The 14854-nt window shown below is 44.0% G+C and overlaps 1 protein-coding gene across 2 annotated transcripts; it reads left to right on the top strand.

Annotated features, from left to right (window-relative positions):
• Positions 1 to 3037: 3037 nt before the first annotated feature.
• RASD2 (RASD family member 2) lies at positions 3038 to 14608 on the top strand. 2 transcript variants are annotated; one of them, XM_083574065.1, is made up of 3 exons: positions 3038 to 3842; positions 9561 to 9840; positions 11300 to 14608. In XM_083574065.1, the coding sequence occupies exons 2-3, from the start codon at positions 9570 to 9572 to the stop codon at positions 11827 to 11829; spliced, it is 801 nt and encodes a 266-aa protein (XP_083430191.1). In that variant the 5' UTR covers positions 3038 to 3842; positions 9561 to 9569; the 3' UTR covers positions 11830 to 14608. The 2 variants fall into 2 exon arrangements, with proteins under 2 accessions (XP_083430191.1, XP_083430192.1); XM_083574066.1 differs by lacking the exon at positions 3038 to 3842 and adding an exon at positions 5122 to 5542.
• The last annotated feature ends 246 nt before the right edge of the window (positions 14609 to 14854 follow it).

Below are 14854 nucleotides of genomic sequence, written 5' to 3'. Positions count from 1 at the left end.
GGGAGGGGGGCATGCAGTAAGGGGAAATTTGAATTAACAAGGAGGGAGGGAAATGAGATGCATGCAACATTGTGTGGATGCCCCCTCCCCCCCCAAAAAAAGCTAGTGCCTAGGATAGTGCAAAAGCACAGTGAATCACTGGTGTAGAAGTGCCCTGTGAGAGTGCTAGTGTGTTTATATCCTGCATGTGGGTTCCCAATAGGCAGTTGCTGGTCCACCATGAAAACAAAATGCTAACCTAGATAGGTCTTTGGCCAGATCCAGCAGGGCTCTTATTTTGTTTGTTTTTTACCCGCCCTTCATCCTAATGTCCCCGGGTGGGTTACAACCATTAAAACAGAATGTTGAAAACAGTTTAAAACAACTTACAGCCACAAAAAATAAGGTGGGTCCTGAAAATTTACATGTCACATATCAAAAGCCAGGGTAAAGAGGTGTGTCTTCAGCAGTCACCGAAAACTGTTATGATGAAGATAGAAGTGCCAGACACATCTCTATGGGGAAGGAGTTCCTTAACCTTACAAGCTGGAATGTGTGTGATAAAGGATCTGGAAACTAAGCCTGATGAGGAAAGGTTGAGGGAGTTGGGTATGTTTAGCCTGGATAAGAGGAGACTGAGAGGAGATATGATGGCCATCTTCAAATATCTAAGGGCTGTCACATGGAAGATGGAGCAAGCTTGTTTGCTCCTGTTGTGGAGCATAGGACCCAAACCAATGGATTCAAGTTACAAGAAACGAGATTCTGACTAAGCATCAGGAAGAATTTTCTGGCAGTAAGAGCTGTTTGACAGTGGAATGGACTCCCTTGGGAGGTGGTGGACTCTCCTTCCTTGGAGATTTTTAAGCAGACGTTGGGTGGCCATCTGTCATGGATGCGTTAGTTGAGATTCCTGCATTGCAGGGAGTTGAATTAGATTACCCTTGGGGTCCCTTCCAACTCTATAATTCTATGATTCTAATTTAGGGGCTGCCACAGAAAATGGCGTCTCCTGGGCTACTGCCACCCCAAATTTCTGAGGGCAGTGAGAGTCCCCTCTGCCAATCTTAATATCCAAGGGAGTCTGTAGGAAAGGAGGAGGCCTTGAATTGGGCCTGGAAACAAACCGGCAGTGCAGCTTTTTTGGAACAGGGGCTATACAAAAGAAGAATATTCCTCCAGATCCTAAAAATTTCCCTTTTGTCATGCCATGTGACAGCTGTCCAGGATCTTCCTCACAATAACCTTATTAAGCACCTTGTGACTGTGGCAAGGCTTATCAATCTCTGGAGGATTTTAAATGCAGATTTGTTTTAGGTTTGGTTTCACAACTCTGGGATTTAATATTAATGGATGAACTACCCACCTTCATGAAAAAAGAACAAGGAAGAAATCAGACACTTTTTATTCAACCTGATGTAATTTTATCTCTTATGCAACATCAAACAAACATGGCTACAACAGACCATGGTAATCTGTGGAATGACACTTTTGTTCAGTAAGTGAAATGACCTAATTAGTCAGTGTAACTATTTCAAGATTCTGTACTTATGAGGGAGGGAATATTTGTTGTCCTCCCCCCTTTTTGATGCCTGAATTTTTTTTATATAAACAAATGTAACAAACAAACAAACAGAGCTTATGTGAGATCTAAATAGACCCCTGGCCACTGCATTTTGGACCAAGTGAGTAAAGCACACTGCAATACCGTATTGGCCCGAATATAAGCCACACCCGCAAATAAGCCGCACCTTTAAAATTGAAGGGGGCAAAAGAAAAAAAGACAATACCCGGGCTGCTTCCTGGGGGGGGCACTCCACTTTGCCGGTGTCCTTCCCCCCTTCTTTCCGGCGGCTCAGGGGAGGCTTGGGAGCAGGGGGTGTGCCGCACACTGTTGTCCCGCGCTCCTAGGCTGCTCTCTGGGGAGGGGGAGCTGCACCACTTTGCTGGTGGCATAAGGTCTTGAATGCAAGACACACTTTAACTTTTCAGGGTCTGAATTTTTTTGGGGGGGAAGTGTGGCTTATATTTGGGCCAATATGGTACTTCATTCTGGAAGTTACCAGAGTGTGGAGTACAGCAGACAAATCATATCTGTCCAAAAAAGGGTCATAGCACAATGCTGGCACTCCTAGATGCCAAGGTCATCTGAGCCTCCAGTGACAGTGTTGGACCCAAAAGCACCCCCAAGCTGTGGACCTCTTTCTTCAAGGTAAGAGCACCCCAGTCCAGTCCAGTCCAAGACACACCATGTCTCCCCTTCCCAGATATGATAACATGGGACACATAACACATCTGTCTTTACTGAAGGTGAGTGACCAACCATGGTACTAAGGTAAATGGCTAAAGAGGGAGCCAAACAAAGTCGGATTAGTGAGCAAATGCCTTTGATGGTTTCCAGAGACATTCAGTTATCTCAGAGACAGGCACTTCTTGCACCATAAGATCAAGGTCCATCCTTTGATGATAATGAGTTGTGTGGATTTGTCGCAAGAAAGCCGACACTGGGAACGAAGTCCCACACCATTTGCCACCCTCAATCTAATCCAGCTCTTGGGTCAGAGTTAATCAGCCAGCAATGTGATGAATACCTAACAGCAGCTAAACATTGCAGGAGGAGATTATCTGCCTCAAAAGAGCAATCACAGATATCTACAGCAACACAGAATGTCCTTATTAGGTTGAGCAGCTTCCTTCTAGCAAAAAACACTGGAAGAAAGATATATGCTGTTTTGAAAGGTTTATGCATTTTTAGGGTATAAAAAAAAAAAGCAGTCTCTCGCTCAGGTGTTGGTTTGCTCAATGACTCTGCGGGGTTGGGGAGCGTGAGTCTCCATTTGGATTGTGAAATCATTGCTACACTCCTCCAACCCAGACCTCCTATCTTTTGGAATAAACAAGGAGAAAATAACAAACCCAAATCTGTAAAGACTTTGTTTTGAATGAAAGTTTCCTCCCGCGCTTTCTAGGGAACTGTCCACCGCCCCCTCCCCCCAGCCCTTGGCAACTTTCCCATTGATTTCAGGGGAACAGTGATTCAGTTAACTGTGAAATCTACAAAAAGAAACTTACCAGAAATTTACCAGCCGCTGAATGAAGGAGAGAGGCAGGGAGAGATATAGAGAGGGAAAGAGGGAGAATACACACATACATAAAGTCACTTGAGTAGTGAAAAACATTAATGAGCGCTTAGCTTTTAGAAAGAAAATCTCTCGCTTATTCTTCCAAAAACCATCAAAGGCTGATTTTAAAGGAAATTTTCTATTTATTGATTTATCAATCCATCATCATCATCATCTCTCTTGCCTTTTATCCATTTCTCTTTCCTGCCTTGAAGCTGTGCAAGAAGGAACATATAGGCCCGGGAGATGCACTCACCCGTTCCAAAGGATAGATGTCGCACCAGAGCCCCCTCTCATTCTCCAAATGAGTTATCTGAATTTCAAGTTACAAGACAAACAACTGTGCAAGCTTGAGGAGGAGAGTGCCAGCTCTGTTTTGGAGTAAACTGAGAGCAGTGGGAAGAAAGAGAAAAAGAGAGGACACACACACAAACATCTCTCCTCAAGAGCCCAGATGAAAAAAAGGCAACTGCTGGTTTTTGAAGAACAAACTTTGAGCCATGTGTGTCTTCTGATTCAGCAAGCACTCTCTGTGTGTGGGAACAGCTGCTGAAGCGCTGAAGTTGTCCTTCCCTCTCTTGAATACAGGAGTGACAGAACGGGAGGTTTGGGCAGAAAGCATCAGCTTCAAAAACTACAAGCAGCAGTTGCTGCTGCTGCTGCTGCTGCTGATTCAGTCCGCTGAGCCAACGCTGCTGACTGCAAGAGGAGCCAGTGTTTCCCTTCCAAAGAAAGAGAAAGGTAAATGAAGGAGCTTTGTAGCTAGATGTGTAGAATAATATCTCCAAGCAACAGTGTCTAGATGGGGTTTTTTAAAGGGGAAGGGGTTGAGGGACTTTGTAGCCGAGAGCAGAGCTAGCTATTCTGCATTGTTTCTTGTGATCTTTTCTCTTCTTTTTCCCCTGTCTTTTGAGCATGAAAGGACAGTAAATAAAGTGTGAGAGAACTGAAGCTTGCCATTATATACCCTGTGGATGCTATATAGCAGTTTTGTCTGCTTTAGATGCTCTAGGGCAAGCACCGAGACAGAAAAGAAAAGAAATCGGTTAGATAGCCCCCCAAAGCAGGTTTCTGATGCAGGTTGTCTGTCCATCCCCATGACATTTCTCTATACCTGGATCATCTTTATGTGTTCTCCCTGGTGCCTACCTTGCGTATACAGGATTGGGGGAAAGGGGATGAGTGTGTTTTAAATCATTTTTAAGAACTGAGCCGTACGAGACATGGAATTTCAATCTCAGCTGATCCACAAGCAAATATAGGGATGGGATGTGACTGGGAAAGATACCAGTTTAGGACCCACTGATGCTTTTACATTAGAAATGCATAACCGAGAGGCTCCAGAAAAGGGATGGGGAAGTTGGCAAAGACAAGCCACCAGCTGGCTTGTGGAGTGACCTTACTGTCAACATTTGTCCGCTCTATGTCTTTTATCAAGCAGATGATGATGATATGCTGTTAGGAAACTAGCTAGAGTAGTTTCTTGAGAGAAAGTGCTAACATTCAACATGTGGATGTAAGGATGGGCTAATATGATACCCTTAAATTAGTGAGGGACTTACGGTAAATAGCATGAACCTGATATTAAAAAGCCTCTATCATCTATCTATCTATCTATCTATCTATCTATCTATCTATCTATCATCTATCATCTATCATCTATCTATATCTCATAACTAGTAAATGGGCAAGACATCCTTGTTCATTTTTTATAATGTACCGTTTGGGTGGGTGTGCACATGCACACACACACACCCTGAGGGGTGTTCTGTGAGACAATAAAGGTGATTTTGGTGAGTCAGAAAAGCTGCAGCAACACGGAGAAGGGAAGAGAGAGAGTCTGTGTGGTGCATGAAAGAAAACAGCTTCACTTTGCTTTGGAATTTCAGAGGCAATTAGAAGAACGGTGGCTGCAGGAATCAAAGTGGACCTCCATGCACTAAGTTAAAAAGCTAACAGATGGAATGTTTAGAAGCCCTTTCGGAATCAATACCTGGGCAAATGGAACCAGATTGCAACAAAAGCGTCATAAAGCAATACGAATAAGACTAAAATCTGGGTGCTCTACTGAAAAGCTACCTGTTGCATCCCATGCTAGTTTCTACTTAGATAAATAAATAAATAAATAAATGGCTATGGCTAACTTAGGTTCATTCATTTCCGTGAGTCTATTCAGAGTTTAAATTAGCTGGATGCAACCCAATGTCTTAATTTACTTCTGTAGCTCTGAACCTCCACTTTTTGAGGTGTGCCTGTACCAAGAGAGCCAATGTGGTGTAGTGGTTGCAGCATCAGACTGGGGCCTGGGAGACTAGGGTTCAAAGCCACATTCAGACATGAAGCTTGCCTTGGGCTAGTCCCCCACCTCACAAGGTTGTTGTGAGGATATTATGGAGAGGAGAAAACTGAATATATTCCCCCTTGAACTGCTTGAAGGAAAGGCGAGATATACAGAGAATCATAGAATTGTAATAATAATAATAATAATAATAATAATAATAATAATAATAATACATTTTATTATTTGTACCCCACCTTTGAGGGTCCAACCTCCTGCAATGCAGGAATCTTTTGCCCAGTGTGGGGCTTAAATTCATGACCCTGACATTAAGAGTCTCATGCTCTACCGACTGAGCTATTGAGGGGATATATGTAATAATAAATAGTAAAGTAAATACTTCTACTAAGGTAATAAATTAGACAGTTTAGTGAAGGTGGAGAAGGAGTTTGAGTACCAAGTACCAGTGCCACTTGCTTGACCTTGGGCAAGACATTCAAGCTGCCTTTGCTTTGCTTCCCACCTCTTTAAGATGAGCTTGCAGTGGAATGCTGAAAAGGGGGTTTGTTTTTTCAGGGGTGGGTGTAAAAGAGAGCTACAGACTAAATCTGCATGGGAAAGAAAAAAATATTATTGCCAATACAACATACAAGTATTAATGTGTGTGTGTAATAGTGGGATGTCCAAATCTGTCAAGATGGACTATAAACAGCTGATTATGATATTAAGCACCATTAGACAGACAGACGGACAGAGAGATAGATAGATGATAGATATAGGTAGGTAGATAATAGATAAATAGATAGATGATAGATGATAGATGATATAGATAGATAGATGATAGATAGATAGATGTTTTCATTGCAACACAATAAATGCAGGGGGTTGTGTTCTAAACAGGGCACCAGTGGCGTAGCGTGTGGGGTGCAGGGGGGGCCGGCCGCACCGGGCGCAACATCTGGGGGTTAGGGTTAGGGGGCGCAAATCCACGGGTTAGGGGGCGCAAATTACTTGCCTTGCCCCGGGTGCTGACAACCCACGCTACGCCACTGCAGGGCACAAAGCATTGATCAATTAATTGCTACAACTGGGCTGATTCAATGGCACATAATGCTTTTTAAGTGGACCTGTGATTTATTAGACTTCACTATCTAGGTCATACAACATCCTCGGCTCAAATGTGGGACAGAAGCTCTATCTGTGTGACATCCAAACACAGGGATAAAGCACCTTGACATGAAGAACACCAAACTTCATAGTGGGAAAACGCAATGAAGTTATTTACTGGGGGATCCAAAGCACTTTTATTCAGAGGTGAACCCCACTGAGTTCAGTGGGCTTTACAACAGAGGCTGCAATCCTAATCCCATTTACCTGCAAGTAAACCCCATTGCAATCAATAGGATCTACTTCCAAGTAGACATGTTTCTGATTGCATTATAAGTGTGCATAGGACTATAACCCTAGTGCAGGGGTGAGAAATTATCTGGATGCTGTTGGATTACAAATCCCATCATTCCTGGCTCTGCTGGCTGCAGCTGAGGGGAGCTGGGGAGCAACAATATCTAAAAAAACCCACAAGTTTCCCCCTTCCTGCCCTAGCGTAAGATGAAAGATCATCTTTAGAAGAACTAGGGCAGGGTTGGGGAAGCTTGCTCAGCTTGAAGGCTGTATTGCCCTATGGGCAACACACCTGGAGCTGCATGTTGGTGGCAGATGCAGCCAGAGGCAAAAGTGAACAGAGCAACAGATGTGACTCTCAATTCACATGACAAAATAATGCTCCATCCTCATTTGGGGTTCTAGAACAATGCTCATAGGGGCGCTGGTTCATATGTTTTTTTTCCAAGAGAGACGCCCCAAGGCTTTTTTTGTCAGCCATGACAACGGTTTTGCTATTTCACTTTTGATACTTCCACAGGTTAGAAAATTGGTTGAGATGTTTTAAAAGATGGCTTGGGAAATAAGCAAGGGTGACCCTGATTTGGAGCTTCCCATGGGCATATGGATGGTCACTGTGAAATAAGAAGTTGATGAGCCTTTGTTCTGATCCAGGAGGGCTCCTCTGATGTTCTTAAACAGATATATCTATAGCTATAGCTATATGGCATTTGAAATGTAACATTGCATAAAGAGTACATAAACTAAATAGCACATTGAGAACCCGCTTTGTCTTTCATAACATCTTTCTCTGAGTTTTGCCTTGTTGCTGCATTGTTTACAGTTCCCCCCCTCCCTCTATATCATGTAGAAATCTATATCTTCCAGATCCATGCAGCTGATAAAGTTGGCTGTAGTCCACATAAGCTTAAGCAATAATAAATTTTTCAGTCCATAAGATGCAATGTGTGTGTGTGTTCCTGTATTTTTTATCTCCCTCTGACAATGACCGCTCCCCGCTTAAAACGGGGGGCGCCCTTTGCGTGGGCGCGTGCAGCCCCTAGATCTGGAGCAGCTCCATCAGCATAGGCTTGGCTTTGCCTTCCCTCAGGTGGGATACCTGGAGGTCTCCGCCTACCTCAGTCAGTTTTCAGTCCATAAGATGCAATGTGTGTGTGTGTGTTCCTGTATTTTTTATCTCCCTCTGACAATGCTTGCTATAACCAGGGAGGCTGGTTTCTTAGAGAGATTGGGGCACTATCCCAAAAACCTCAGTCTGCCCTCAGCCAACTCCTGCAGCTCACCTGCCTTCCTATTTACAACTGGTGCCGGGGGGGGGGGGCAGAACTGCCTGTCCTCCTGCTGCTGCTGCTTAGTCTCAGGGATGCCCTTTTGGACTCAGCAGGGAGGAGGATGGGACAAAGCAGGAATTAGTTGGCTCTGCCTGTCACTCGCTCTGGCTCCACCTACTCTTGGCTTCTGGGCCTTCTGTACCAATGAGGACCGGCCACCACTGGCTGTAGCAGACTAGTAAAACAAATCCTCTTGAATAAGGTTCCTAGAAATCAAAGCAAATATACCTTGTGACATTTCTTTATTACCGTAGTAGAAAACCTGTGACCCTCTAGCAGTTGCTAGACTTCAGCTGCCATCAGACCCAACCAGCATGGCCAGTGGCCAGGGATGATGGGTGTTGTAATCCCCAGGTTCCCCAACCCTGCTTTATGGGGTAAAGGGACCCCTAACCATTAGGTCCAGCCGTGGATGATTCTGGGGTTGTGGTGCTCATCTTGCTTTATTGGCCGAGGGAGCCGGCGTACAGCTTCCGGGTCATGTGGCCAGCATGACTAAGCTGCTTCTGGCAAACCAGAGCAGTGCACTGAAACGCTGTTTACCTTCCTGCTGGAGTGGTACCTATTTATCTAATTGCACTGGTGTGCTTTCGAACTGCTAGTTTGGCAGGAGCTGGGACCGAACAACAGGAGCTCACCCCGTCACGGGGATTCAAACCTTCTGATCGGCAAGCCCTAGGCTCTGTGGTTTAACCCACAGCGCCACCTGTGTCCCTTGCTTTATGGGGTACTATGCTTTAATTCTCCTTTTTGTCATGCAGCAGGTTTGGTGAATGAAAGGTGTGTTTGGAGTCTCAAGAGTCCCTGTAGTTTTCAATGACTGGCATGCTTACGCTCTGTTTATGTAACCATTCTCTCATTTGTTTTCTCATCTGGGACCCTCTGTTCCTGAATTGCAAGAGATAAGACAATGGCCGATTCCACGCAGGCAATTGCTGTGGAATAATCACAGTTTGCCCACTCACTTTTTATAGGGCATTTAAATGACACCATGAACAAAACAAAACCTACTCATCAGCTGGGATAGCTCAGTCAGTAGAGCATGAGACTCTTAATCTCAGGGTTGCGGGTTCAAGCCCCACATTGGGCAAAATGTGGATTCCTGCATTGCAGGGGGTTAGACTAGATGATCCCTGTGGTCCCTTCCAACTCTATGGTTCCCTGTTGAGCTTCCTTTTTGCTGCTTAGGAAATCCATTCTTTTTTAACACAACAAAACAACTTCCCCGGGTGTAGGCGACCTACTCTTCTCTTATTCTGCTGGCTTGTGTATATTGCTGTAGCCATTTCCTAGTTTGCTGCAACCCAGTCTTTCCCAACCCAGACTACAACTCCCATCAGCATGGCCAATAGACAGCAATGACGTGATTTGTAGTTCCTGGTTGGTGTTCCTGGTGTTGATTTTTTCATGCTGACGATAAAACCTTATCTTTTTTATATACCTGTGCAGATCTAAGCAATGATGAAGACTATGTCCAGTGGGAACTGCACCTTGAACGTGCCAGCCAAAAACTCCTACCGCATGGTTGTCCTTGGAGCTTCCAGGGTGGGCAAGAGCTCCATCGTCTCGCGGTTTCTCAATGGCCGCTTTGAGGACCAGTACACACCCACAATTGAGGATTTCCATCGCAAAGTCTACAACATCCGGGGTGATATGTATCAGCTAGACATCTTGGACACATCTGGGAACCATCCGTTCCCTGCCATGAGGAGACTTTCCATACTCACAGGTTAGACGTGTGATTGTGTGTGAGAGGAGGGGGTTACCAGGGGCTCCTCCTAGTGGACCCAAGTCAATGCACATCAGTTTGGGGAAGGAGAGGCAGGGGTTCAAATCAGTCCCAGGTGCTTGAATTGCCTGTTTGCAAGGTTTGGCTCATGTTATCTTTATACTCCCATTTCCAAGGAGTTGCCATTTGGGATCCACAGAATTCAGCCACCTCCCTGTGCCCAAGAACGGTTTGGGTTTCCTGAACAAAGGGCTCTTGTGCAACATGGCAAGGAACTCTTAACTGAAATAAGTTTCTGGAGAAGTCTGATATGGCTTGGGAGTCCGTAGCTCAAAGGGGTAATAATAATAATAATAATAATAATAATAATAATAATAATAATATATCTCAATGGCTGTATATGAGCGCCCTCTGACTGTTCTCCTAGAATGGCTCTTTTTGCTCCTAGTTGTTGATTCCCTAATATTTTGTTTAACAGGTGTGGCTGAGAGCCAAAAGTGCAGAATCAATTGAAATAAACTGGGGTATTTTTTAATTCAGTGAAAGAGGACCACTTGCCAATTGCTCCCTCTTTGGAGAGCCATCTGCGTTCACCCACAATGTGGAATATGGTCTCATGGGGTGATTTTTATTGGGTGTCTCTATGCCTCCTCTATAGAAAATGTAAAACACTGAGTGAGATATAATAACTCTCTGGGCCCACCTTAGTATTCCACTGAGAACAGAAATGAGTCTGGTCAGGTCAAAACTGTAAGAAAAACCAGGTATCCAGATAATGGAATCATGCTAGGATCGGCCCATCCATGAGGCAAACTGAGGCAGCCGCCTCAGGCAGCAGAATCCAAGGAGCACCTTTGCAGGTGTGCTCCCCGCTGCCCCACCCCCACTGCCAGACAAGCAAGGAGATATGGCTATGGAGGCTTCTGGGTTCTGGCAAGATCTCGCCACAGCCATGCGATCCCAGTAAAGGGGGGGGGAGGACGGGAGGAGGATTTTGGCACACATGCAAAAGTTTGATAGACCTGTCAGTATGTTGTTATAAAACATTATTTTGCTAAAAATCCATGCCATCTTAATTCATTCCATTCTTTACAATGAAAGCTCTGTAAATAGCATTCCTTTTATCCAAACACAGGTTCTCTAAATGTTTTGGTTATACCATATGCTTGGTTATATCACAGAGTGAGGAAGTATGCTTCTGAATACCAGTTGGTTGAAACATCAGGAAGGGAAAGTGCTCTCGCACCCAGGTCCTGCTTCTCATAGTGATCTGGTTGGCCACTGTGGGAGCAGTATGTTGGGCTAGATGGCTACCAGTGTGATCCTACAGGATCTTCTCATGTTCTTAATATAGCTGGGATAAACAAATCCCTTGCTATGTACGACTTTTCCATTATCTTGTCTAAGAGAGGTTGCAACGGATTGGCTTAATTTGTTTCCCCCTCTTGAAATATTGCAGGAGACGTTTTCATCTTAGTTTTCAGTTTGGATAGCAGAGAGTCCTTTGATGAGGTCAAGAGGCTCCAGCAGCAGATCCTTGAAGTCAAATCCTGCCTGAAGAACAAGACCAAGGAAACAGGTGACCTTCCCATGGTGATCTGTGGCAACAAAAACGATCATGGTGAACTCTACCGCAAAGTTCGCTCTGAGGAAGCAGAGAAACTGGTCTCTAGCGATGAGAACTGTGCTTACTTTGAAGTCTCGGCCAAGAAGAACACCAACGTCAATGAGATGTTCTACGTTCTTTTCAGCATGGCCAAGCTGCCCCACGAGATGAGTCCCGCCCTTCACAGGAAGATCTCTGTCCAGTATGGGGACACCTTCCACCAAAAATCCTTCCGGATGCACAGGGTCAAAGAGACAGATGCCTATGGCATGATCTCCCCCTTTGCTCGCCGACCCAGTGTCAACAGCGACCTGAAATACATCAAATCCAAAGTCCTCAGAGAAGGGCAAACAAGAGAAAGGGAGAAATGCACTATCCAGTGAAGAAAGCTCTGCTGAGATGGAGTCTATACACTACGTGCAGTGCCTTAAAGAAAATGGCTGACGGGAGCAAGTTCCTAATGGACTTGGGAGCTACAGGTGATGACAGTAGCAAGCACTCATGAGAGCAGTGCTTGAAACCACTTCATCAAAAGTACCGCACCATTTGTGTAAAGAAGTGACTTAAAGGGAAATATTGTAAATACTTGAAGCTGCCTGGCAGGTGACTGCCATGCCCAGCACCTGTGACTTGTTCCTTCTTCTTTTTAAAAACTACTTTTCTATTTTCTTCTTTGGAAAAACGGGGCGTGTGAAGAAGGCCGGAGCTCAGCATTATACCAGGAGTTAGTGCAGGATGGGTCTGGCTTGCCCCACGTAGGAGTGCTGAGTTATCATCAAGCAGTAGGCAGTCTTTGGTGAGAAGATGAACATGTGCCATTGTTTTCCTCCAGGTCTCTTCAGAAATAAGACCCATGATTCAGTGTCCTGTCTTGGTTCTGTGGTGACTTCCAAGACAACTGTATATATAAAAGGCAGGCATGGATCTCTGGATTTGTCAGGTCAGAAGGATGTTTGAACATTTGGAAGTTGTGGGGAGAAATGCACTTTTTTTGTGGCAGTGGCAATTCTTCATAGTGTCAATGCAAATGTCGCTTTTGTATTAGAGCTTTAACTTTGTTTTTGTTTCTCAAGCAACAGCCAGATGGCAGATTGTCTGTTTTAACTGAAATGTGAGCTAATCAGCAAGTATGATCTGGAAATGCCAACTGTTTTCCAGTTACATAATGTGTACAGTAACTAAAATTGTTGTACTGTAAAAAAAAAACCAGCACATCTGACAGCTTCATGTGATTTTGCTTCATTCAATTTTCTGTTCTTTGAAAGAACTATATATACATATACTTGGGACACTTTACTATTTCCTATTTACAAATCCCACCTTCCTCCCATTCCAATTATCTTATAATGTTTCTGTTCTATACTCCACTGTACACAACCACCGTGGGTATGATCTGTCCAGCGGCCAACACCAGCTTTTTTTACACTAACAAGGCTGATGCATGCCTACTCAGAAGTAAGCACCACTGAGTTCAATCTGACTCCCAGGTAGCAACGGATGAGTCTGTCCATTTCAGTTTCTCTCTGCTCCTCATTTTTCCAATCTTAAGTTCAGTTCTCCACATTTTCTCATCAGTTTGCAACATTTTTTTTAAAATAGGCCTCATGAAAATTCACCCTCATTTTACTGTGTATTTTGCCTAAATTATTGTTTTTCTGCCCAGTATATACATTTTTGCAGGCACTTCCCCAAATTTAACATGTATTTGTCAGCTATTTTCACAGACGTATGTGATTTTGCTCATGCTGTCCCCTAATATATGCATTTTCATTTTATCTGGCTAAAGAACTACAGCATAAAATTTGGAGAAGTAAAATGATTATTACTTCCAAGTTGGCATGATTAGGACTGACCTGCAACTGGCCCCAGTGTTCCTAGTGTTCAAATGTCTGGAAAATGTTATCATAACAGGATCTTGTTCACAGGATCACAAAAATATATAAGGTGTGAAGTTTAGTTTAGGATGTGACTGTCTTCTAAATCATATTCGCTGAAGCGGGGTCACCGGTGTACTGAATGAGTGTGTGCAAACGGGGTTTTCTTTTAAGATGGTAAAACATCTCTCTCTTTTTTTAAAAAAAAGAAAAAACAGCATAAAACCCATGGTTTTGCTTCTGTCAAAACCATCTGTCAAAACCATCTTCATAGCAAGATTCCTGAGGAGAAAAATAGTCATGTCCAAATGAGACCTGTCTGTCACTCAAGCCCTGTTTTAAAATCTAGCACCCAAGTGGCTCTTGAGACCTGGAGGATCTTTGTAAAGAGGAGGGAAATTTCACTCAGAACCACTGCATGATGACATGACACAAACACACCCTTTTAACAGTGGCTCCTTTCCCTGCTTAGACCCATGACAGCTCTCTGCTCATAATGGACATGTTTATCTGAGCAGAACATGGTGTTTTGCATGCCTCGGACGTACTGCAGAAGTTGGCTACCCATTCACCATGAACAGAGAGCTGCCACAGGTTTAAGAATGGGACACCAGGCCCATCTCTTCTTAATTCTCTCTCTTGTCCCCATGTGGAGGTCCTCTGCCCACAGCTCTCTTCTTTCTTCCCACTTCACCTTTGCTAATTCAGTTTGCTGACGCAACTGTGTGCACTAAAAACAGACATTTTAAGAGAAAAATACCTCAGACATGGGTATGCATTGTAGTGTGTGTGCGAGTATATGTGATTGAATGCAATGAGGGGGAACTTCAGTCTTAGTAGTGTTGACACTGTAGACAACGTGGATTGATACGTTGTACCAGCCCTTGAATATTTGACACCTCCTGTGTTTTACTATACCTCATATTCTGTATATATGTAAATAGTGCTGTGTGTACACTGTTTAACGTTGTAAGTTCTGCTGATGCTGAATGAATATTCCCTCTGCCGTCTGACTGGTAACAGAGGCTTAAGGGTAGTAGCCCCTAACATACAAATATCCCCCATCTTATGCATTGCAGGGGTTTGAACTAGGTGACTTTTGGGGTCCCTACAAACTCCACAGTTCTGTGATTCCATGATTCTGAACCCTCCTTCCCTCGCAAATGTAAAATACGGTATTGCTTGGTTTCTAGTGCCATGGCAACCTTCTCTATTATTTTCAGGTGTCTCAAAACTTGCATTAATATAGATCTATATTCCTTTCCAAATAAACCTGATTTATTTATTAGCTGTGTCTCAGATGTTGTGCATGTTCTCCAAAATATAATATGGTAAACTAAAGCAGAGGTGGGCAATGTCTCAAGATGGGTCTCCTGATGGGCTCAGAAAATCAGATTCTGATGGAGAAGTGGAAGAAACGTTGTAGACTCCAATGAGAGGCTTTTTTTTTTATTCAGCAGGTGCTCTGTGGTCTGGCAACATGCCACACCACAAGTCTTCCTGCCAAGGAGGAATCACGGTCCTACTACTATCA

Source organism: Podarcis filfolensis, assembly GCF_964270895.1.
Source record: "Podarcis filfolensis genome assembly, chromosome: 10".
NCBI lineage: Eukaryota > Metazoa > Chordata > Lepidosauria > Squamata > Lacertidae > Podarcis > Podarcis filfolensis.
The sequence above is the reverse complement of the archived record's forward strand: the minus strand, read 5'-3'. Positions and strand labels throughout refer to the sequence as shown.

Excerpts from the sequence above, each read along its gene's own strand:
- RASD2 (XM_083574065.1), top strand. The coding sequence starts at position 9,570 with ATGATGAAGACTATGTCCAGTGGGAACTGCACCTTGAACGTGCCAGCC. Across the intron at positions 9,841-11,299 it reads GAGACTTTCCATACTCACAG|GAGACGTTTTCATCTTAGTT; the intron begins GTTAGACGTGTG and ends GAAATATTGCAG.